Here is a 24,971-nt window from a genome sequence, read left to right as displayed (position 1 = left end):
TAGGGTGAACAAATGTTTTTTTCCCCCCAAAATAAAGGAAACTGGGGAGTGTTAAATATCTCTAAAATATCTATTATTTTAGTTATTATTAGTTATAGATATTATTTATATTATTATAATTGTATTATCTCCTTTTAATAAACCTTTTAATTTTTATATATTTTATATATATATATATATATATATATATATATATATATATACACACATATATATACTCCTGATTTTATAGAATTATATAATTATATGTATATATATATATAATATTAATTATACAGAAATAATATATATTAATATTGATGGGACAGTATACAGCCTTAACCTCCAGAAGAATGCGCTGTGTAGGACTGATGTTGGTCTCCTTGCTGGTCAGAATCTGGGCCCCAGTCTGCAGCTGGTAAGCACTGTGCATGCTGTCTGGACTTGGAGGATCAGGATGACGATCTGTTTCCCGATCTGTAAAAAGGGGGAACACTGGAAGTGTGACCGTGTCAGTGCTGTAGAGCATGGTGAACATGGTGTCAGCTTGCCCCAGTCTCATATTGCCACACTGTGAAACCCATTAGCTCACCGAATACAAAGGAAATTTATCCCCCTCAGTAACTGCAAACAGAGTATGTCCATGAGCGTGACGATCTGTTCCCCCTTTATTCAGTTCTCTTCATCTTAACTTGGAACAGAAAGTAGAAGAATTCCATTCATGCTTGGACATGTTACGTAGCTGTAGCATTCAGAGCTGGCCTGCACAAACGCCTTTCAGCTGTCAGGCATTGTTCTAGAACACATCTGTTTCTGGCTGGGCGGCCTGTTTGAGCTGGCCCAATATTTCATATTCCTGGAATAAAATGTGAGACAGGAAATCATCTTCTCATCAGAAAACCACAAGCTAATGACCACACCAACGAAACCGCCAGTTAGCCAAACTTCCAGTTAACCAAACTTCCAGTTAGCCACAGTTCCAGTTAACCAAACTTCCAGTTAGCCACAGTTCCACTTAGCCAAACTTCCAGTTAGCCACAGTTTTGGCTATATAATGCTGTGAATACCTTCCGAGTGGGGCTTGTTTTCTGAGAGGTAGGCCGACACACCCGACCTGTGAGCATATTTTAGCATATTTTCCGCTAGTTATAGCTCTCTGCAGTTTCCTCAGAATCGTTCTCCAGTCTTTGCTGAAAGTCTGAGGAGCAAATCAGTAAAAGAACAACCAGATAGACTTCTGGAGACACGAGAGACCATCATTAGCATTAGCATTAACATTATTAGCACTAGCATGCAAACTTTTCTATCAGCTAGCTAATGCAAACGGAGGTCAATGAAAAACAATTCTATTTACTAATAACTCGCTAATCTGTTCTCAATTAAATATTAGAAAATAGACACCGGCGTATTCTAGGTTTTCTTCTTTATTAAGTATTTTTGAACAACAAAAAGAGATCTATCATCTATCAACCTGACCAACTTGACCAAGCTGGTCATACTGATTGACTAGCCTGGTCAAGCTGGTTGCTAAGCCAGTGATTGCAGAAAAGGATGGACTGCGCAACGTCTCCCAGAAGTGAATCCAGCAAAGGTCTAGTGCCTCTTCTGGCTGGTTGCAGTATGATGTGTAGTTCCGCCCAACCTCGTATGTTTGGGCAAACCCACTCAGAGCCCGTGCCCACCAACACGTCCCATGTGAGCCCCACATGAGCATGCTGAAAGAGCACTGGACAGGACGCCTCAGAGTATTGTGGAGTCCAGGCCTCGACAGGTTAGAGCTTTCTGGGGACCTACAGTACTCAGGAGGTCATGTCAGGTCATGAATTTTGCTTTTTTTGTTATTCAAAGTTTTGTTATTCAACCCTACTGATCCATCTAGGTTGTGTTTTGTGTGTTTTACTGTTGGTTGGTTTGAGTTTTATGGTGTAATTTGGTGTGAATTGTCTGTCTTGGCCAGGCGTCCCTGGGAAAAGAGATCATTGTGTCTCCACAGGACCGACCTGGTTAAATAAGAGGTAAATAAATAAATAAATAAATAAATAGCTAGACAGATTACTGAAGGGCATTTTGGTAAATGAGGTGTTGGCCCACAGGGATCAGCCCAAAACCACACTGGCTGGGTAATTTTCGGTATGCCGTTCCCTGCAGGTAGACGGGGAAGGTGAAGTCAGTAAGCCAGGCCACATTAAGTCATAAGAAAAAAACCCACGTGCAATTAGTGTAATTATCAGTCTGATCTAACTTCTGTTATCCCTGCTTTAAGAATCAAGCTCAAGGCCAGATTATGCTGGTAGCAGGTTTAGCAGCTGGGCAGCTGGTCTTTGATTGGGTCAATGTGGTTATAAAGCTGCTCATCCAGACAAAAAATGACCCTACATTGAAAAACTGCTGGTTTACCAGCTTAGCTCTTGAGCAACACAGAGCATGCTTTTATCTGAGTTTGATGGACTAGCTGGTCAATCAGTGGTCATACTGGTTGACAAGCCTGGTCATGCTGGTGGACAGTTTGTATAGAAATATTAACTTTATTCCAACTTTATACTTCAACCATTTTAGAATCATCTACAGCGAACATCTCTTTATTGGTAAGTTGCACAAATGTTATGTTGTTCCAAATTAAGCCAAATTAAGCTAATTGTGATTAGCTTATGACTTATCTTACAGGATCTACAAGGACAATCGATAAATTACTATAGGATACCGTCAGAGGTCTTGTGGATCTGCTTTGGTGATATGAGGAGGGCCCATAGTATTCGGGTCAGGTAAGTATTTCTGTTAATTCGATGAATCATGACATGTGGACCAGTGTCAGTCATAACTCCCTGCAGTAGGTGATTGCCTAGTGTGTCAGCTTGCCCCATTCTCATATTACCTCACTGAATGTGGACACTCTGGAATTACTTAATTCCCCTGCTGGTTGACTGTTTCTCCAGTCACAGGTGAAGTCAATCAGCCAGGCTGCAGTAAGTCAGAAGTGCATAAAACAATAAGGAGAAAAAGCCCAAGTGCATTGTTTCAGATTTCATTTTAATTTTGAAGATCTATTAAATAAACAAATCTTTACATTGAATCTTCCTAAAGAATCAAAGAATCATATAAGTGATTCAGTAACTGTGGTTCTGAGCAGATGCTCAGGATTGCAGTAACACTGAGATTTACTCAACAGACAGTCTTTAACCACAACAGTGAAGTAAACCAGCAAGACTTTCTATTTCACACTTTCGAAGAGTCACCAAGACCTCAAGAGGATGTGACTCGTTTCAGTGACGTGACCAACTGGAAATCATATTAATGCAGAATCTTTTTTTCAGCCCCTTGAGGTCATAGATACTGGTCATGTTAAATCCATGCTGGAGTTTTTATAGGAGTCATTTTTGACTCGTAGTTTCACTGAAACAAAGGGAGAAACTGTGGAGCTTCGATCCAGGCCTCAGTGCGTGAGAAGAATTTGTATTCTGATCTAGATGTGATGAACAGTTCGTGTTGCGTGTTCAGCAGGAGGAATTTTCCTTTTCCACCTCGTTTACACGTTCACAGAGACTGCAGACCAAGTGATCTGTGTTATAATAGTAACAGGCATGAACTGACCAGTGCTATATTTGGGGTCTTAATTTATTACATCATGACAGATTCACCTCCTCATTTAAAGACAAACAGTAAAAATATCAAATATAAATATCAGTGAAATAAATTAGTTAGGAAGTAAAAAAGGTTCCGTATAACAAAAATAATACAGTCCGGTATTCAGCTGCACATGAAATATAGATCACTTAAAAAGAAATGTTGAATTTTAGAAATATAGAAATCTGTACACCCTGTGTATAAAAGTAAGGCACATGTTAGACAGATGGGCTATGCAGCGACTTGTTTAGCCTGTGCTTCTCTCAGGCTCTGATCAGACTGACAGCCCAAATCGGATTTGGATTTTTCGAATTTGCTGTATCCAGATTGATTTCTGAGGTGGTTTGAAATGCAATTACAATCAGATACAATCAAATCGGATTTCCTTCATGTGCCAGATAACGGCCACATGAAATCCAGAGCGACCTCCATCTCTCCTGCTTCTGTGTATGAAAGCGGCCTGCTGTCTGATCACTTGCGGACAGTCCTCCCACCAGATCTGATCTGAGAAATAAATCTGATTTGCCTGCAGTCTGACCACTGAGCCCTGGTGCTGCTTAGCTGTTACCACTGAGGAAGGCTTGCTTTGCTGTGACCGTTAGCATGTCTCACCTGGAGACCTTAAACAGGACCTGCCCGCAGGTCAGAATCTCTACTATAAGTACAATCCATAAGTCTTACTATACACACACACAATATGGACAAATGTATTGGGAAACCCACTCAATCACTGTTTCTTCTGAAATCACGGATATTAAAAAGAGTTTCTCCTGCTTTTGATGGAGTAACTGTCTCTACTGTCCAAAGAAGACTTTCTACTAGATTTTGGAGGAGGAGCATTGCTGTGAGGATCTGACTGCATTCAGCAGGATGTTGGGTGATCATTACCCCACCTCATCCCCAACTCCCCAAATCATCCCAACAGTACTGGATGGAGCTCTACCATCCATCATTCCACAGCTCAATGCTGGGGAACTTTATAACCCTCTAGCTCACACCTGGCATTATTAGGCAGCAAGGAACCAATAGGCTCATGACCAAAGAGTCCTATTCTATCGGCAGTACTTCTTCCCTACAGGAAGTGTGTGTGTGTGCATTTGCACATCTGTGTCAGCAACAGGTGCAACTTAAAGTAGCTGAATACATTCATTAGAAGAGGTGTCCACAAACATTTGGACAAGAGTAAAGTAAAAGCTTTAATGGAGTGTCTGTGCTGTACTGGTATGGGTCTACACCAGCGGTCTCCAACCCTGCTCTTTGGAAGTCCTTGATTGGCTAAATGGAATGAAATGTGGTCAAATGCTACAGTGATGGCAATGGGACATTACCTCCTCTGGTCTAAACTGGACCTGACTCATGCCAGGCTCTTTTTTTTTTTACACTGTGCGGAATGAAGCAGTCACCATCTCCACGCGGTGATGAGAACACTGTCACATCACCCAGAACACACAGCTTCCTATCAGCAGGGTGAATTTGCACAGGCGTGACCGTTAGTCCTTAAAGTGTTCAGAGGTTCTGAGTGTTCTGACGTCCTTGTTGAGGCATTCTTACAGTTCTTCCGTCGTCTGAGGATAACGGTTACGATCACCACTACAGTGAAGGCAACAATCAACACCACTCCAAGAACAACAAATCCTGCTTGTAGATCATCTCTGGCTGGTTCTCCGTTTTCTATAAATCAAAGAAATGGAAATGGATCAGAATCTTAATCTTCAGAAAGACAAATATAAGGGGTTTATTGGAGCTGGTCCTAAAGAACTACCACCCCTCATAACCAGGTGCGCTGGAGGGATGGTAGATCTCTAGGACCTGGACTGATGTGTCTCTGAAGAACTTCCCATTAGTTCTTTAGAGACACAGTGAGATCCATTAGTGTAGCAGCCATTAGTGTTGCGGATTTGGTGATCAGACTGCACTGATTTTACTTTACTTGTTCACATGAAAGAAAGCGAAGTGTGATCGGATTATGATGGGACCACTTTCGGAGATGGTCAGAGTTGGATCTCAACTAGATTTAATACATTTTTTCCACAGTGCAGTGAAATCGGATCTGGTCTGATCACACTGGGGACGTATTTTACGGCTAACGAGGAGGCAGCGATTAGAGAACCTGTACGTTCTGCAGAGGTTCTTTAAGGTGTAAAACCAACTAACATGGGTTTAAAGCTCACCTGAGAACAGGTCGATGTTCCTCCGGATCTCTTGGCCCAGATCCTCATTCTTCAGGATGAACGTGATGGACGAGTTGGTGCCTCGTGTCAGGTTCAGCTTGCTGTTGACGCTGTACAGCTTGGTGTGTTCGTCCTGCTTCAGCTGAGTTTGTGTTCCCTCCGTCACGTCCTCCATGTTTTCCATCAGCCACTGCAGCGATGGGGAGGGGTAACCTCCCTGAGAGGTCAGCAGCAGGTCCACCTGCCCGTTACTCAGTAAGCTGATATGCAGACGGGGCTCCGGGTAGAAGGCTAGAGAAAAGACCACAACATTAGAACGTCTGGTTGAAGCTCCATGTGCCACTTTATTAGAAACACCCTGCTACCATGTGCTTCCACTCACTGGCCACTTTATTAGAAACACCCTACTACCTTGTGTTTCCACTCACTGGCCACTTTATTAGAAACACCCTGCTACCATGTGCTTCCACTCACTGGCCACTTTATTAGAAACACCCTGCTACTGAGTGGAAGCACATTGTAATAATAAAAAATTACATTGTAATAAAGTGGCCAGTGAGTGGTAAGCTAATAGGGTGTTTCTAATAAAGTGGCCAGTGAGTGGAAGCACGCTAGATTATTATTCACCATCATTACCTGCCACCTTCAGCCTGAAGCTCTTCTTCTGGCTGCCGATCTGAGTGCTGACCGAGCAGGTGTACTCCCCCTCATCCTCCAGTGTGACCCGGTCCAGCCTGAGCGAGGCGTTTCCCTTCGCCATCTCCTCGTGGTACAGGCTGGTGCGCTTGGCATAGTGTGGGCTCTGGCGGTCCAGCTGGTCATGGTTGTGGTAGAAGCTGTGGACTACCTCAAGGCCGCGCTGCCAGGTGATTACCGTGCTGCCCCGGTCCCAGGAGCTGCCCGCAGGAAAACTACAGGACAGAACCACGGGCCGCCCGTACACCCCAACCTGAGCATCGCTGGGCACGGAGATTTCAAACTCAGCTACAGGAGAGAGAGAGAGAGAGAGAGAGAGAGAGGGGTCTTTAGGAGTGGAGTAATGGGTGTCACTGCTGTTTGGAATGGCGAAGAAGGGAGACACAAGAGGAGAGAGGATCGAACAGATGAACTATCGCTCAAAAATCGAATTCTAATGAAGGCACAGAGCTACTGTAGCTGTGATGCTGAGTCTGAGACCATAAAAAGGAGACCTGTCTATACATGTAACCTGTCTATAGCTAGGTCTGATGTTAGCCGTGTGTAAAGTAGTCTACATGTTGCCACCCCTCACAAATTCCTGCCCCCCTTTCCCATCACTCCATTAATATTTACATTAAATCATTTACAGAGCTTCACTGATCACTCAGGAAACACCCTTAGCTAGTTTATAGAGGCTAGAATCCCTCTAATCTGAGACTCTACTAAATCCAGAAGTCAGTCTGGAGACCCCAGTCCTCCACACTCTCTACACTCTACACTGAGTCCTCTCAGAAGAGGAGGGTCTTCAGTCTGAGTTTCAAACCCCGTAAAGCCTGGAAAGCCCAGCAGCAGCTGAGAGGAGCAGAGAGGAGCTGAGAGGAGCAGTGAAGAGCAGAGAGGAGCTGAGAGGAGCAGAGAGGAGCTGAGAGGAGCTAAGAGGAGCAGAGAGGAGCAGAGAGGAGCTGTAACTTACTGTAAGAGGAGACTCCAGAGAGGAGAAGAAGCAGGAGGCTGAACAGCGAGATATCCACCATAGCACGACTGAGTAGCTGAGTACACACTCTGTACTCACACACACTCTGTACTCACACACACTCTCTCTCTCACACACTTTCTGCCTCTCAGCAGCGGGAGGGCACTGTTACATACAGAAACTCCAGTGACGCAATTAGAAGTGGGCGTGACAGTCGCGAGACAGGTCGTGTTACAGAACCGGTGTCAGAATCTATAAATAAAATCGACACATAAAAATACTATTATTCTTACTATTATTTTAAAATAGTTACATTAGTAACAGTCACATTAAATATCGGAATATAGTATAATTTCAGTAAATATTCCTGAAGATTTGTCACGTTTCAGTAATTATAACATTTTCAGATTTTCACTGAAACATATTTCTTTTTGTGACTCAGTCTAAAGGATCAGATTTCAATTTACCCACATATAAAAATGCATGTTTAATGAATATACATAAGTGTGTGTAGATTATTACATTAATAAATATTACAATGTATTTCATATCTGTGAGCACGAAATTCATCAAATAGTTAAATAAAAAAAACAATTACTATTACGTTCTTTAACGTTTGATTTTTATGTAAAAAATATGATCAATTTTAATGAGCCACACTTCATATTTAATTATGAACACTCACGAGTGTGTGTAGATGTCCTGCATGAACCCACACACTGTGGATTATTAGTTATTAGTGAATATAACTAACTATTTTTGTCTGTGAGCGAGTAGAACATCTAACAGCTATATTATAATTATAATTATATAATATATAATATTATTAATAATGACTAATCTAATAAAATGATGATTTATGCCATGTGTTGACCACTGGTGGTCATGTGTGTGTTTCTGGCGATGTCCATGGTAAAGGTAGATTGGTAGGCGGTATACATACATTACAGCAGCATAAAGACAGTGGAAATAATAACAATAATAACAATAATAATAATAACAACAATAATAATAATAAAACATATTAAAAAGCCTAATTTCGTTTAAAATCGTTTAATAGATGAATCTGTAACCAGGTCGCTTTTATATAAACTAAATTAATAAATCTAGAATAACAGAAACTCGCAGAAATAGGAAAAAAGGCGTGGCGACCAAAACCAGTGACGTCATCAGGTCACACGCATCAGTTTTGTTTACTCTTTGTTACTCGGCAACCCAGAACCCCAACAAACCCAGAACCCCAACAAACCCAGAACCCCAACAAACCCAGAACCTCCGTCTCTGTAAACCCGCGCAGTCTTTCTTTAGAAATGGCAGAACCCGCGTTCCAATAAAGAACCGAACCGAACCGAACTTCCAACAGCAGGTTAACAAACCAAGAAACCGGGGTTCCAGGAGCGTTCATTTATTAAAATAATAAACAGATTAGTATTAATATAATAAATAAATATTATAATATTAATATAATAAGGAATAAGTTCGACTGCAAGTTTTAAAACACGCGCGCAATAAAGTCCAGCACAGTGCTGTGCAATGTGGAGCAGGAGGTCGGAAAGACGGAGCTAATAAACGATATAAATATTAATAAATGCTGAATATTTAGCGCTGCTGCTGTTGTTGTTGTTGTTGTTGTTGTTCACGCGGTGGTTCCTCGCGCGGTGTTCCCCTGCAGTGGCTCGAGCTGCTAGCTAGCGTCCCTGTTAGCTGTTGTGCTAACGCCAGCGCCGGTGAGGCAGAGCAGTCCGTGTTTGGCTGCTTTAATCGCCTCTAATCTGATGTTTGTGTGTTTTTTAGTAAGAATATCATCCTGAAACGTCGTGAATCCTCTGGAGCCGAACCGGAAACGCTCAGGAGGAACCCAGGTAAGGTAAACACCGAGGACTGGCCCCTTCTGCCAGCCAGCAGCTCCTCTGTGAGGCCGCTCCTCCTGCTCTCTGCCTGCTTTCAGTTTCACCTGACCACCTCTCACCACCCCCATGTGATTCCACCACAGAGAGGACTCTGACTAACGCTGATTAACGCTGACTTAAACCGACTGACCTCTTACAGAAGACCAGAGAAGGACAAGAAAAGAAATGGGGTCGAATTGCAGAGAGAAGTCAAAGCAGAAACCTGTTTATTTTAATTTTATTTAAAATATTTTCAGCCTAATTTAGTAACTTCTATTTCCCAACCCACCACACACACGATGCTACCAACTACTGGGGGGTGAAGACTAGCATGGCCTTCTTCTGAGACGTGAAGAAACTCAAACTGCTGCTAACACACCACCGCTGGAGCTCAGCACGCTTGGAGGAGAACGCTAACTGCTCATTCTGTTACATCAGCTAACAGTGGACCCGCCGGCTAGCATTGCCCACGCTGAGTGATGGGGGCAGAGGGAGGACCGTTCTACCCACCAAGAGAGAAAGAACTCCCGGACACTGACGGATGGCTGTGGCATCACCGGGGACCTCCTGATGACCAGGCCTCCTGAAGTCGAGAGAATGCTGAGAGAGGTGCAGCCGTGCAAAGAATCTAAGCTACGTTTACACACACACACACACACACACACACACACACACATACGTCATTTAATAGTGCTGATGTCTTCACTGTTCTCCATAAGTGGTGGGAACAGCAACACCCTGCTCAGAGAAGGTGTGTTTCATCAGGAGTGCTGTGTGAAGGAATCTGATCAGGTATGTAATAAGCATGGTGGGATGTGGTGAAATTGCACTGGCCTGGAACACTTCCCTTGCTTTCACATAAGGGCGTCTTTCCCATCAGTCTAAATGAATTGGTTCTTTGAGGAACAATATGAGGATATTTTATCGTATGGTGATGAATGTAGTTATGGTGATAAATGTACAGTAAGCTGTTCTGATCATATGCAGGAGACTGTTAGTGTTAATAAACACTGATCAGCTGCAGGGTTCATTACTAACAGTGTGATTAGACTGAAGGGTTCATTAGATGAAGAGCAGCAGATGTTGAGTATAAATCACTGTGTTCAGCACAGGAGAGGATCTGAACAGTAGTTTATAAGATGTTTTCAGTCTGTGTATCATGAGAAATATCGTGTATCACAAAAAAAAGTCTTTAAATATCGTGATATAATATTTTTACTGTATCGCCCAGTCCTACTATTGAGCTGATCTTGTGTTGAGGTGACCCAGCAAGCTCCCAATGAGCCAACAGGGAACTCCATTTAATATAATAATGATGATAATAATAATAATAACAATAATAATAATGATCTAAACATTATTCATTATTCTCTCATTCTTTTTTATTGTGGAACTGATTGTTTATGAAGGATCATAGCAGTATCCATCACTTTACAGTCAGACCTTAGAACATCAGAGTTGTTCATACAGGTAAATAAATATTCACATTAGTGTTCACACATACTAACATAAATAAATAAATAATTAGGGGATGTGTGGAAATCAGAGGACTGATCATTCACCCTTGTCTATGACCCATATGTTTAGTGAAGCACTTTGACCTTCATCTGTGTTGCTAAGCGATGTCCCAGAGCTAAGTTACAGTGGGGAAAAACGGATTTAGTCAGTCACCAGTTGTGCAAGTTCTCCCACTTAAAGAGATGAGAGAGGCTGTAATTGACATCATAGGTAGACTCAACTATGAGAGACAAACTGAGAAAAACATTTCAGAGAATCACATTGTCTGATTTTTAAAGAATTTATTTGTAAATAATGGTGGAAAATAAGTATTTGATCAATAACAAAAGTTAATCTCAATACTTTGTTATATATCCTTTGTTGGCAATGACAGAGGTCAGACGTTTTCTGTAAGGCTTCACAAGGTTGGCTCACACCGTTGCTGGTATGTTGGCCCATTCCTCCATGCAGATCTCCTCTAGAGCAGTGATGTTTTGGGGCTGTCGGCGGCAACACGGACTTTCAACTCCCTCCAAAGGTTTCCTATGGGGTTGAGATCTGGAGACTGGCTAGGCCACACCAGGACCTTGAAATGCTTCTTACGAAGCCACTCCTTTGTTGCCCTGGCAGTGTGCTTGGGATCATTGTCATGCTGAAAGACCCAGCCACGTTTCATCTTCAATGCCCTTGCTGATGGAAGGAGGTTTGCACTCAAAATCTCACAATACATGACCCCATTCATTCTTTCATGTACACGGACCAGTCGTCCTAGTCCCTTTGCAGAGAAACAGCCCCAAAGCATGATGTTGCCTCCCCCATGCTTCACAGTTGGTATGGTGTTCTTTGGATGCAACTCAGCATTCATTCTCCTCCAAACACAGCGAGTTGTGTTTGTACCAAACAGTTCTACGACCCCACGGGCTGAGATCTTGCGTGGAGCCCCGATGGAGGGAGATTAGCAGTGGTCTTGTAGGTCTCCCATTTTCTGATTATTGCTCCACAGTAGATTTCTTCACACCAAGCTGCTGCCTATTGTAGACTCAGTCTTCCCAGCCTGGTGCAGGTCTACAGGTCTGTTTCTAGTGTCCTTCCACAGCTCTTTGGTCTTCACCATAGTGGAGTTTGGAGTGGGACTGTTTGAGGTTGTGGGCAGGTGTCTTTTATACTGTTAACCAGTTCAAACAGGTGCCATTAATACAGGTAATGAGTGGAGGACAGAGAAGCCTCTTAAAGAAGAAGTTACAGGTCTGTGACAGACAGAAATCTTGCTTGTTTGTAGGCGACCAAATACTTATTTTCCACCATTATTTACAAATCAATTCTTTAAAATTCAGACAGTGTGATTCTCTGAAATGTTTTTCTCAGTTTGTCTCTCATAGTTGAGTCTACCTATGATGTCAATTACAGCCTCTCTCATTTTTTAAGTGGGAGAACTTGCACAACTGGTGACTGACTAAATACTTTTCCCCCACTGTACTAGTAGTAGTAGATTATAAAGCTGTTATAAAAGAGACGTCACTCTTTTTCCACAGGCTGGACGGGTTTGGCTGCTGCTGTTTAGTTTATCTTGGTGTCAGGGCGTGGCGACGTGACCGCATTCTCAACTCTATCAGCATTATTCATAGGACGCTACTCCTACAGCTATCAACACCTTTCCAGCTCTGATACAGCGATGCATTAGCAACCAACAGCTATACCATTGCAACACCTTAGCAACCACCTAGCAACACTTTACCAATTGCCTGTCAACACCTTTGGAACCAACAGCTTTACCATTGCAACACCTTAGCAACTACCTAGCATCACCTTACCAACCAACAGCTATACCATAGCATCACCTTAGCAATCACCTAGCAATGCATGAGTAACCAATAGCTATACCATAGCAACACCCTAGTAACCACCTAGCAACGCTTCAGCATCTGTCTACCAACATCTTAGCAATCACCTTACTATGCCTTATCAACCAACAGCTATACCATTGCAACACCTTAGCAACCATCTGGCAAACCCACCGCTAAACCATAGTAACACTTGAGCAACCACCTAGCAATTACTTTGCAACCAATAGCTATATCATAGTAACACCCTAGTAACCACCTAGCAATGCATTAGTAACCAACAGCTATACCATAGCAACACCCTAGCAACCACCTAGCAACGCTTTAGCATCTGTCTACCAACATCTTAGCAATCACCTTACTATGCCTTATCAACCAACAGCTATACCATTGCAACACCTTAGCAACCATCTGGCAAACCCACAGCTATATCATAGTAACACCCTAGCAACCACCTAGCAATGCATTAGTAACCAACAGCTATACCATAGCAACACCCTAGCAACCACCTAGCAACGCTTTAGCATCTGTCTACCAACACCTTAGCAACCACCTAGCAGTGCCTTAGCAACCACCTAGCAACCACAGTTATACCATAGCAACCACCTAGCAACCCCACGGCTATACCATAGCAATACCTTAGCAACCACCTAGCAACACCACTGCTGAGTTGCAATCGCTGTTTCTGCAGGAACTGCACGCTCGAGTTATACATTCACATTTAGGGAATATAGAGTCATGCAGTGCTACATCATAGACCACAGCTGTATCTGACCGTCCCGCACATATGTTGAAGTTATACAGGCCTGTATCACTTCAGGATTTGGGGGGCGGGTTGACCACTCCAAAATAAAGATGCCCCCCTCCCCCTCCATTATAAGGATACAACATTTTGAAAGCAGTAAGCGCTAAACTGTGTCCCCTCTGCTCTGAGCTTCCCTACAGTAACTGCTTACTGCTCAGAATTACTGAGGTCACATTTTCTCTAATCTGATGGTTGATGTGAACGTTACCCGAAGCCGCTGACTCGTACCTGCACGAGTTCATGCGCTGCACTGCTCCACGACTTGCTGATTAGATAAGTGCATTAATATGCAAGTGTACAGGTGTAAAGGTATTCCTAATAAAGTGCTTGCTCAGCATATTTCTGTTTTCTATAGTCTGAAATATTAGTTTATATACTCTCTGATACACTGAAAACGGTTCCTCGAGGTGCCTTTACCGAGGAACCTTTGAAGAGCCCTGTCTGATTATGGTGTATGACTGAATTGTAGACGTATCCTTGACCCGTGCTAACATTTTGACTTTGTTTACTCATAAGTGACCCTTTGCTTGTTTGTTTGTTTTGTTTGGACACAGATGTGGACGAGATGTTTACCAGGCAGTCCCACTGATGAGCTCCCACCAGGACCCCCAGCTGAAGAAAACGACAGTAGCACTCTGTGGTCCATCTATGTGGGAAGGGTTGAGCAACAACAGTGCGAGGTCAGCGTGACACTGAACAGCGCTTAAGGCTAATGTGGGTTCTTCTCCAGCCTGCTGAAAGAGAAAGAGGAAGGGAAGCTTCCCACAAATGCTTTTCCTGTTGTCGTTTTCTGTTCTGGTCGAGATTCAAGAGTTTGACATGCATTCAGTAAACAGGCAGCTTCACTGTACGGTCACATTCTTTGCTGGTCCTCCACTCACACACACTTTTCTTTTAGGACACATGTAGGACTGTAGAACATCAGTTAGAGACTGCACACATCATTGAAACTGAAGATATACGAGAAAACTGTGGACGTGTACAGAGGTAGACAGAAATGGGTAGTAGTGTAGTAACCCTGTGAACTCTGCTTTGTGGCATAGTGCAGAGAGCACAGTCTCAAAGTTCACTGTGCATTATTACTAACAGTAGCACGACAGCAGCAGTGACTGTAAGTGTGTGTATAGTTGAGTAGAGGTCAGTAATGAAGTGTGTGTGTGTGTGTTGGCCAGAGTTCAATGGAAAGGAGGGATGGAAAGTGAGAGTGTGGGAAGTCTTGGGGTGTGTGCTGTCCCTGATTATGTAAGAGCCCTCCTAAAGGCCCCAGTGTGGTAGTGTGTCCTGTAGTGAGTGGAGGGCTGCTCCTGAGAAGCTGGGGGTTATTCTGTTACCCCCAACACTGACCAGAATGACCGTTAGACTGACTGAAGCTGCTTTGCATACAAAGCAATGAGACGGTGGGAGGTAAAATGTGCAGCTCTGATTTAATAATTTTTTGGTTAATTTTAATTTAATGGCTTTTTCAAGTTTTTAGTAAAAATACAAAGACGCAGAAGCAGTAAAGACACCGTCTAATGTTTCTGTATAGTACTGAAGAAAGGGTCCTTTGACTGGAACACTTTACGGTGCTACAGGGGACCATCTTAGAAAGTGCAAAGAACTTCCTAAAACAAGACTAAGGAAAGTGTAACTTCTCTAAAGTTGCAGACTGCAGCTATCAGCGTTCTGATAGAGAACAATAGAGAGACTGCTCTCCCTGTTACTGTCAGTGGAGCATCAGCATGATTCTGAAACTGCTGATTTTAAAGTGAAAATACTTAAAAATAACAATAATAATAATAATAATAATAATAATAAACTATATATATGTAACTATATATATATTATATTATATATATAGTTACATATATATATATATATATATAGAGAGAGAGAGAGAGAGAGAGATGGTGCTGGAGATATATACTCTATGGAATGTATAGAATGCTCTGTAGTATATGTAGTTCAGGTAAAGGGCTTATATATACTTCATAAATGGGTCTTTGGGATTTTTTTTAAATTCTTTTTTTTATTATATAGTAGAAGAATTTCATTGAACGTCTGTGTGAACAGATCAAAAGGAAGACGCTGCTCTTTAATCCTATAAACCAGGGTAGGATAGAGTTAGCATCTAATCACTGACTTAACTGCCCTAACTTTAACCTACATCGCTCAGTGCCACCAACGGGTCACTGGTGATTGGTCACTAGTGACTCCACGGTCCTACAAATGACATTTGGAAAGCAACAAGAACCGGTTAGAACCGGTGTTCAGCCAACACAGGCTATATTTATGCATCACATGACACAATATACAAGTCCAGATGTTTCTGGACACTGCTTCTAATGAATGCACTCAGCTACTTTAGGTTGTACCCATCGCTGACACAGATGTGCAAATGCACACACACAGCTTGTCTAGGCCCTATATTAAAGTACTGCCAATAGAATAGGACTTCCTTGAAATAAGTTTGGGGAGTTATGGATGAGGTGGGGTGGTGATCCTTCCTGACCTCCCTAATGCTCTTGTTGCTAAATTCAATCAAATTCTCTCAGCAATGCTTGTCCAGAATACTTGTGAAACACGTGATAATATACAGAAACAGTGAATGAGCAGGTGTCCAAATACTTGTGTCCATTTAGTGTAGCATCTATTGACTGAGTTTTGACCTACTAAAGTGCTCAGTGTCATTCGTGGGCGTCTTGAGGTCAGTAGTGGCAGGCAGCGAGTTCACTGACGCGGTTGTACAAATGACATTTGAACATGCAACAGGAGCCGGAAAGAACCGGTGTTTAGCCAACATCAGCTTAATGTACACGTCACAAGACTAAAAATATCTCACTGTGTTAAAAAAAATGCAGATGACCAGAAATGCCCCGTCATTTTAATGAGGGGCGTACATCTGTCTGAGGAAGGCCCCTTAACCTGAGTTAAATATATTAGCTAGAGCTAGCCTGGTCTTATCCTGAGTTAAATATATTAGCTAGAGCTAGCCTGGTCTTATCCTGAGTTAAATATATTAGCTAGAGCTAGCCTGGTCTTATCCTGAGTTAAATCTGTTAGCTAGAGCTAGCCTGGTCTTATCCTGAGTTAAATCTGTTAGCTAGAGCTAGCCTGGTCTTATCCTGAGTTAAATCTGTTAGCTAGAGCTAGCCTGTTTTTATCCTGAGTTAAATATATTAGCTAGAGCTAGCCTGGTCTTATCCTGAGTTAAATATATTAGCTAGAGCTAGCCTGGTCTTATCCTGGGTTAAATATATTAGCTAGAGCTAGCCTGGTCTTATCCTGAGTTAAATATATTAGCTAGAGCTAGCCTGGTCTTATCCTGAGTTAAATCTGTTAGCTAGAGCTAGCCTGGTTTTATCCTGAGTTAAATCTGTTAGCTAGAGCTAAATATGTTAGCTAGAGCTAGCCTGTTTTTATCCTGAGTTAAATATATTAGCTAGAGCTAGCCTGTTTTTATCCTGAGTTAAATATATTAGCTAGAGCTAGCCTGGTTTTATCTTGAGTTAAATATATTAGCTAGAGCTAGCCTGGTCTTATCCTGAGTTAAATATATTAGCTAGAGCTAGCCTGGTCTTATCCTGGGTTAAATATATTAGCTAGAGCTAGCCTGGTCTTATCCTGAGTTAAATATATTAGCTAGAGCTAGCCTGGTTTTATCCTGAGTTAAATATATTAGCTAGAGCTAGCCTGGTCTTATCCTGGGTTAAATATATTAGCTAGAGCTAGCCTGGTCTTATCCTGAGTTAAATATATTAGCTAGAGCTAGCCTGGTCTTATCCTGAGTTAAATATATTAGCTAGAGCTAGCCTGGTCTTATCCTGGGTTAAATATATTAGCTAGAGCTAGCCTGGTCTTATCCTGAGTTAAATATATTAGCTAGAGCTAGCCTGGTCTTATCCTGAGTTAAATCTGTTAGCTAGAGCTAGCCTGGTTTTATCCTGAGTTAAATCTGTTAGCTAGAGCTAAATATGTTAGCTAGAGCTAGCCTGTTTTTATCCTGAGTTAAATATATTAGCTAGAGCTAGCCTGGTTTTATCTTGAGTTAAATATATTAGCTAGAGCTAGCCTGGTTTTATCCTGAGTTAAATATATTAGCTAGAGCTAGCCTGGTTTTATCCTGAGTTAAATCTGTTAGCTAGAGCTAGCCTGGTCTTATCCTGAGTTAAATATATTAGCTAGAGCTAGCCTGGTTTTATCCTGAGTTAAATCTGTTAGCTAGAGCTAGCCTGGTCTTATCCTGAGTTAAATATATTAGCTAGAGCTAGCTTGGTCTTATCTTGAGTTAAATATATTAGCTAGAGCTAGCCTGGTCTTATCCTGAGTTAAATCTGTTAGCTAGAGCTAGCCTGGTCTTATCCTGAGTTAAATCTGTTAGCTAGAGCTAGCTATAAAGGGTTCTCACATCAGTGCTAGAACATTTTGTAGATGGTTGATGCTTTTAAAAATGGTCCAATCAGAAACGGTTCCGCTATTGTAATGACTTAAAGAACCCTTTTTGAGTGAGACATCGAACCCTTTTGCTCCTTGCTCCTACATACAGGGGTTCTAATGAAGGGTTTAATGGGAATGACTCTATATAGAGCCGTGCCTGGTCAAAGGGTTCTCATAGTGGTGGAACAGCGTTCCTCTGAAACGGCTAAATCCATGTTATAACATCACATATTCACTTAGGAAATATACACAATACACTCGAACTGCCCCCTGATTTCCGGTGAGGCAGACTGTGTCAATGTGAAACTATTTCCTGGAGAAAAGATCAGGACGTTTCAGAGCAGCCAGGGTTTCATCGTAATCAGTCTTGCAGGACCAGTCAGACCCGCATTCCACTGCGATGAATCCAACTGATTGAAAAGCAGGAACAGCCTGATGAGCCATAAATGGAAAACTCGATAAGTCTCACTCACATGAGGTAATGAAGAGTGATTGATAAGAAATTAACCAAACTTTATATATTTATAGTATTTTATATTTATATAAAACATATAGATAATATTTAGAGCACTGGGGTGTTGATGACAGGTTGTGGGTTCAATACTTGTGTTTGCTAAGCTGCCCCTGAGCAAGGCCCTTATCTCTCTATGCTTACCGGGTGCCACTCCAGGCATGTGTACTCACTGTCTCACTGGTGTGTGTGTGTGTGTGTGTGTGTTGACTGCACGGTGAGATCAGATTCCACTCCAGACACTAATAGTGACAAATCTGTTGGGGCAGATTTCAGGGTTTCACCAAAATGTGTTAATGATCATTAAAAACACACAGTCAGTCAGATGGGTTCAAATTTTGCAACATTTGGCTAATTTGGACCCATGATATTATGTGTGTGTGTGTGTGTGTGTGAGAGAGAGAGAGAGAGAGCAGCTGACTGTGTCAGATGGATTCCATGGGGAAGTGTGTGATGTTTTCGTTGTCTAAAACCAAAAGCAAGGTCAGATATCACTCCGTCTGCTCAGTCCAGACCTTCTCCAGACTTGTTTCCCAGAAGGCCTCAGATGCACCTTGTAGGCCTGCAAGCCACATGGAAGAGCTCCAGGTTGTGGTATAGTGAAAGTGATAGTGAAATGATATTTGCGAGGTAATTCTGAAATTAACAGGATTCCATTAAGAACATTAATCACTATCCAATGTACAATAAAAGGACAAAAGTATTGGGACACTTGCTCAATCCCTGTTTCTTCTGAAATCAAGGATATTAAAAAGAGTTGATCCTGCTTTTGTTGGAGTAACTCTCTCTACTGTCCAGAGAAGAAGACTTTCTACTAGAGAATTGCTGTGAGGATTTGACTGCATTCAGTGACAAGAGCATCCATTAGTGAGGTCAGGATAATGCTCACCATCCCACCTCATCATCCCCAACTTCCCAACTCATCCCAATCAAAAGTACTGGATGGAGCTGCACCACCATCATTCCAGAGAACACAGTTCTTCCACTGCTCCACAGCTCCTCAATGCCCACGCCTGCCTAATGCCAGGTGTGGGCTAGAGGGGTATAAAGCCCCCCAGGCTTTGGTGCCAATAGGTTCATGATGTTGATCTGCTCCAGAGAGTCCTATTCTATTGGCAGTACTTTTTCTATACAGGGACTAGATAAGCTGTGTGTGTGCATCTGTGTCAGCAATGAATGTAACTAAAAGTAGCCGAATGCATTTGTTAGAAGGGGTGTCCACAAACATTTGGACATGTAGTGTTAAAGAGCATAAATCCAGACAGATCTCAGATACTTTTCATTGCTGCTCCCCTCGTTTCCTCCGCTTCCTCATATCTCAGGGTTTTCTCACCTCTTATTAGGCTTGATTAATTTTCCTGGTTCTGTCTCCACCTGCTCCACCTGTCAGCATTTCCCTCTCTGATCAGCATTACGCCTCCTGGGCTTCCTGTGGTTTTTCCAGCCTGTGTACAGTACTGTACAGTGGAATTTACACAGGCGTTTAAAGTGAAGCCAAAATGAGAAAATACCTCTGACGCCCTCTAGTGGCAGTGCAGCACTAACCCCAGCTACCCACCCACCCACTCACGTGCACTACACGCTCACTTTTCTATATTCTAATGACGTCATATCTATTTTTATTAAATACACCTCATGTTCTCTGATACTGGGTTTGGTGGACTTCCTCTCACTGGCCACTTTATTAGAAACACCTACCCTGTAATTCCACTCACTGGCCACTTTATTAGAAACACCTACCCTGTAATTCCACTCGCTGGCCACTTTATTAGAAACACCTAGCCTCTAATTGCACTCACTGGCCACTTTATTAGAAACACCTACCCTGTACCTCCACTCGCTGGCCACTTTATTAGAAACACCTACCCTGTACCTCCACTCGCTGGCCACTTTAGTAGAAACACCTACCCTGTACCTCCACTCGCTGGCCACTTTATTAGACACACCTACTTTGTGCTTCCACTCACTGGCCACTTTATTAGAAACACCTACTTTGTGCTTCCTCTCACTGGCCACTTTATTAGACACACCTACTTTGTGCTTCCTCTCACTGGCCACTTTATTAGAAACACCTACCCTCTAATTGCACTCACTGGCCACTTTATTAGAAACACCTACCTTCTAATTGCACTCACTGGCCACTTTATTAGAAACACCTACCCTCTAATTGCACTCACTGGCCACTTTATTAGAAACACCTACCCTCTAATTGCAGTCACTGGCCACTTTATTAGAGACACCTACCCTGTACCTCCACTCGCTGGCCACTTTATTAGACACACCTACTTTGTGCTTCCTCTCACTGGCCACTTTATTAGAAACACCTACTTTGTGCTTCCACTCACTGGCCACTTTATTAGACACACCTACTTTGTGCTTCCTCTCACTGGCCACTTTATTAGAAACACCTACCCTCTAATTGCACTCACTGGCCACTTTATTAGAAACACCTACCTTCTAATTGCAGTCACTGGCCACTTTATTAGAAACACCTACTCTCTAATTGCACTCACTGGCCACTTTATTAGAAACACCTACCCTCTAATTGCACTCACTGGCCACTTTATTAGAAACACCTACCTTCTAATTGCACTCACTGGCCACTTTATTAGAAACACCTATGTTGTGCTTCAGCTTACTGGCCACTTCATAGAGAACTGGCTCCACCTAGTGGCACTAACTGGTCATTTCAGATAAATATTGGTTCTGAGTTATTACAGTTTATACATAGTAACACACACACATTCACATACACACACTCCTGAGATCTTTCCAGGATCAACTGAGCTATCTGGACCCTAAAGTCTTTCCAGACCTGTAAGATTGAGGCTTTACTGATTGGCCCGCCCACCCTTACTGAATTATGCAGTGGTTATGCAGTGAATAGAGTGTGCACATTTGATAAAGCGCAGTTCCATCGTTGCGCAGTTTTCTTGTGTACTGTTGGCATGTGAATCAGTTAGCGCGTGCCATTCGAAGCTCCACGGTTCAAGCAGTCCATTGACTGGCATGGTGATCCACCGACCACAGGAACTACCCTTAGAGACTAACTTTCACTGTAAGACTGCAGCACTGTTGACTGGTAGTTTGTAATGAGAGACCTGCCCACCCTTACTGAGGGTTATGCAGTGTGTGTGGAGTGTGTGTGTGGGTGTGATGGTGAGTGATGGGAGCTGATGATCATATCTTAGTAGATTTATTAATGATGATTATTATCAGCTCCTGATTGATGGGATCTGCTAGTGTTGATCATATTGATCATATTGATCATCAATAGCTTTAAAATGAGTGTTTGGTTCAGGGAATGGTTGTGTGATTATACCCACCAGATGGCGCTACTGTTACAGCAATGACCTGTAATAACCATAATGACCTGTAATACCTTCCTTTATTGAGAGTATAAAAACAATACGCAGGACATGCACACCATCACACATCACACACACAATCATACATACATTCACTATCATACACACTGTATATTACACGTCCTGTAGAGATAAAGATTCTGTAGACGTTCTACCAAACTTGTCTATAGAGATAAAGTGCAGAGTGACTTAGGGGTCAGACTGGGAGTGTCCATGTGAGTCTATTTGGGTTCTAGGTGTGGTGCCTGAGTGCAGTTCTATCAGTGAGGCCTGGAGATTGAACCTGCTCTTCATGCCTCAGTGTGGTCAGCCCGTCTGCATCAGTGTGAACAGACTGTGTGGATGAAGTCTCTCAGGATCTTCCTCCTCAGACAAGGTTCTACACTCATCCTCCTGCCCTCCCTGGATAACCCCCACTGCAGGGTCCCGGACTGTCTCAGGGATGGGTTCAAGTGTTAGCCTCCTGATTCTCCTGTGCAGCAGTAGAGGGCTGGGTGCTGATCTTTGGGTCTGCAGAAGGTGGTGAGGCGAAATCCAGAACCACATCCAGAGATGCTCTTCTGATTGACAGTCGAGGAACCTCATGATCAGCCACTGTGTTGTGTTCTTCAGGTCCAGCAGGAGCTTCAGCTTCGCGCAGACTGGACTTTTCTGACCTGAGATAAAGCATCTGGAACAGGATCATCAGATTTCTTCTGGCCTCTGGAGGCTGCTACTCCTCTTTGTTGGTCAGTTTAAAGGCTTTGGTGTCCTTTACAGAGCCGTGTGTGACGGAGGTGGTGGAGGTGTAATGGTCTGTGGAACAGGGGTTCCTGTGAGCATGGTCTCTCGCTCATTAAAAGAACAGCCTAGAGCGACTGGCACTGTGGTGGCACTCACGTTCCAGCTGGTCTTGGCTGCGTGACAAAGAAACAGATTAAAATAAGTATGAAGATAAAATAAGATAAGTGTAACAGCCTGCCGTCCAATCAGGTGCTCACTTGTTGGAGTTTCTGCAGGTGTTCAGTGTTCTAGATATACTGACGGTACCCATTATGATCAGCGTGATTTGACAACAGTAGCACACGCACTCTGTAACGCTTCGTCTGATGAAGAACCATCATTTTCCTCTTGTTTCCTCTTGCCCTGCTCACTTACTCACGGACTCATTTCTCATTTCACCCATTTCCCACAATGCAGTTCCCCACTGGTTTGTATTGATTCAGTTCACCTGTGTATACGCTGTATGGACAGAAGTATTGGGACACCTGCTCAGTCAGTGTCTCTTCTGAAACCAAGGGTATTAAGAGTTGATCCTGATTTAGTTGGAGTAACTGTCTCTACTGTCCAGAGAAGAAGACTTTCTACTAGATTATGGAGCAGCATTGTTGAGGATTTGATTGCATTCGGTGACAAGCACGCTACTAAGGCATTTGCACATCATTGTCAGAAACTCGAGCAGAGAGGGGCAGTGAAGAGCTAGAGGAGCAGAAAGGAGCTGAAGGCGCTGGAGGAGCAGAGAGGAGCAGTGAGGAGCAGTGAGGAGCAGTGAGGAGCAGAGAGGAGCTGAAGGCGCTGGAGGAGCAGTGAGGAGCAGAGAGGAGCAGTGAGGAGCAGAGAGGAGCTGAAGGCGCTGGAGGAGCAGAGAGGAGCAGAGAGGAGCAGAGAGGAGCAGTGAGGAGCAGTGAGGGCACTGTTACATACAGAAACTCCAGTGACGCAATTAGAAGTGGGCGTGACAGTCGCGAGACAGGTCGTGTTACAGAACCGGTGTCAGAATCTATAAATAAAATCGACACATAAAAATACTATTATTCTTACTATTATTTTAAAATAGTTACATTAGTAACAGTAACATTAAATATCGGAATATAGTATAATTTCAGTAAATATTCCTGAAGATTTGTCATGTTTCAGTAATTATAACATTTTCAGATTTTCACTAAAACAAATGTGACTCAGTCTAAAGGATCAGATTTCAATTTACCCACATATAAAAATGCATGTTTAATGAATATACATAAGTGTGTGTAGATTATTACATTAATAAATATTACAATGTATTTCCTATCTGTGAGCACAAAATTAATCAAATAGTTGAAAAGAACAATTACTTCAGTATTTTAACAATTTTAATAAGCCACACTTCATATTTGATTATGAACATTCGTGAGTGTGTGTAGATGTCCTGCATGAACATGATTATTAGTTATTAGTGAATAAAACTAACTATTTTTGTCTGTGAGTGAGTCGTACATCTAACAGCTATAAGCAGAATAATTAACTAATATAATTATTTTGCAGCGAGAGTTGGCGTGCCGAGACGAGTCCCTTGGGCTGGACGAGCTCATGGCACTCGCCATTCGGTTCGACCAGCTCTTAGGTCACCCTGCCTCCACCAGGCCCTGGGGTGCTGGGGAGCCAGTGGCTGGTGGAAAGGGGACGGCCTATACCGTAGCTCCCAGTCATGCCACATTCCCTAGCCATGCTAGGACCCTCAGCTGAAAAAAAGGACAGTAGCACTCTGTGGTCCATCTATGTGGGAAGGGTTGAGCAACAACAGTGCGAGGTCAGCGTGACACTGAACAGCGCTTAAGGCTAATGTGGGTTCTTCTCCAGCCTGCTGAAAGAGAAAGAGGAAGGGAAGCTTCCCACAAATGCTTTTCCTGTTGTCGTTTTCTGTTCTGGTCGAGATTCAAGAGTTTGACATGCATTCAGTAAACAGGCAGCTTCACTGTACGGTCACATTCTTTGCTGGTCCTCCACTCACACACACTTTGCTACATGCTTTACTACACGCTTTAGCTACTTTAAGCTGCACTCAGTGCTGACACAGATGTGCAAATGCACACAAACAGCCTGTCTAGTCCCTGTATTGAAGTACTGCCAATAGAATAGGACTCTCTGGAATAAGTTTAGGGAGTTATGGATGAGGTGGGGTGGTGATTATCCAACATCCTGACCTCCTTAACGCTCTTGTCGCTTAATTCAATCAAATTCTCACAGCAATGCTTCTCCATAATCTATTTGAAAGTCTTCTTCTCTGGACAGTAGAGACAGTTACTCCAACAAAAGCGGGATCAGCTCTTTAATACCCTTGATTTCAGAAGAAACAGTGAATGAGCAGGTGTCTAAATACTTGTGTCCATTTAGTGTAGCATCTATTGACTGTTTTAACAGAGTTTTGCCCTAATAAAGTGCCCAAACCACATGGAAGAGCTCCAGGTTGGGGTGTAGTTAAAG

The 24,971-nt window shown here is 42.7% G+C and overlaps 1 protein-coding gene across 1 annotated transcript; it reads right to left on the bottom strand.

Annotated features, from left to right (window-relative positions):
- Positions 1-2,989: 2,989 nt before the first annotated feature.
- LOC140554354 (HERV-H LTR-associating protein 2) lies at positions 2,990-9,377 on the bottom strand. The gene is made up of 4 exons (XM_072677256.1): positions 7,423-9,377; positions 6,408-6,755; positions 5,772-6,062; positions 2,990-5,271 (listed from the first exon to the last, which is right to left on the bottom strand). Exons 1-4 carry the CDS (start codon positions 7,481-7,483, stop codon positions 5,060-5,062), a joined length of 912 nt encoding a protein of 303 aa, XP_072533357.1. The 5' UTR covers positions 7,484-9,377; the 3' UTR covers positions 2,990-5,059.
- Between the last annotated feature and the right edge of the window lie 15,594 nt (positions 9,378-24,971).

Source organism: Salminus brasiliensis, chromosome 4, assembly GCF_030463535.1.
Source record: "Salminus brasiliensis chromosome 4, fSalBra1.hap2, whole genome shotgun sequence".
In the NCBI taxonomy this organism is placed as follows: Eukaryota; Metazoa; Chordata; class Actinopteri; order Characiformes; family Bryconidae; genus Salminus; species Salminus brasiliensis.
Note: the sequence above shows the minus strand (reverse complement) of the source record. Positions and strands in the feature narration are given on the sequence as shown.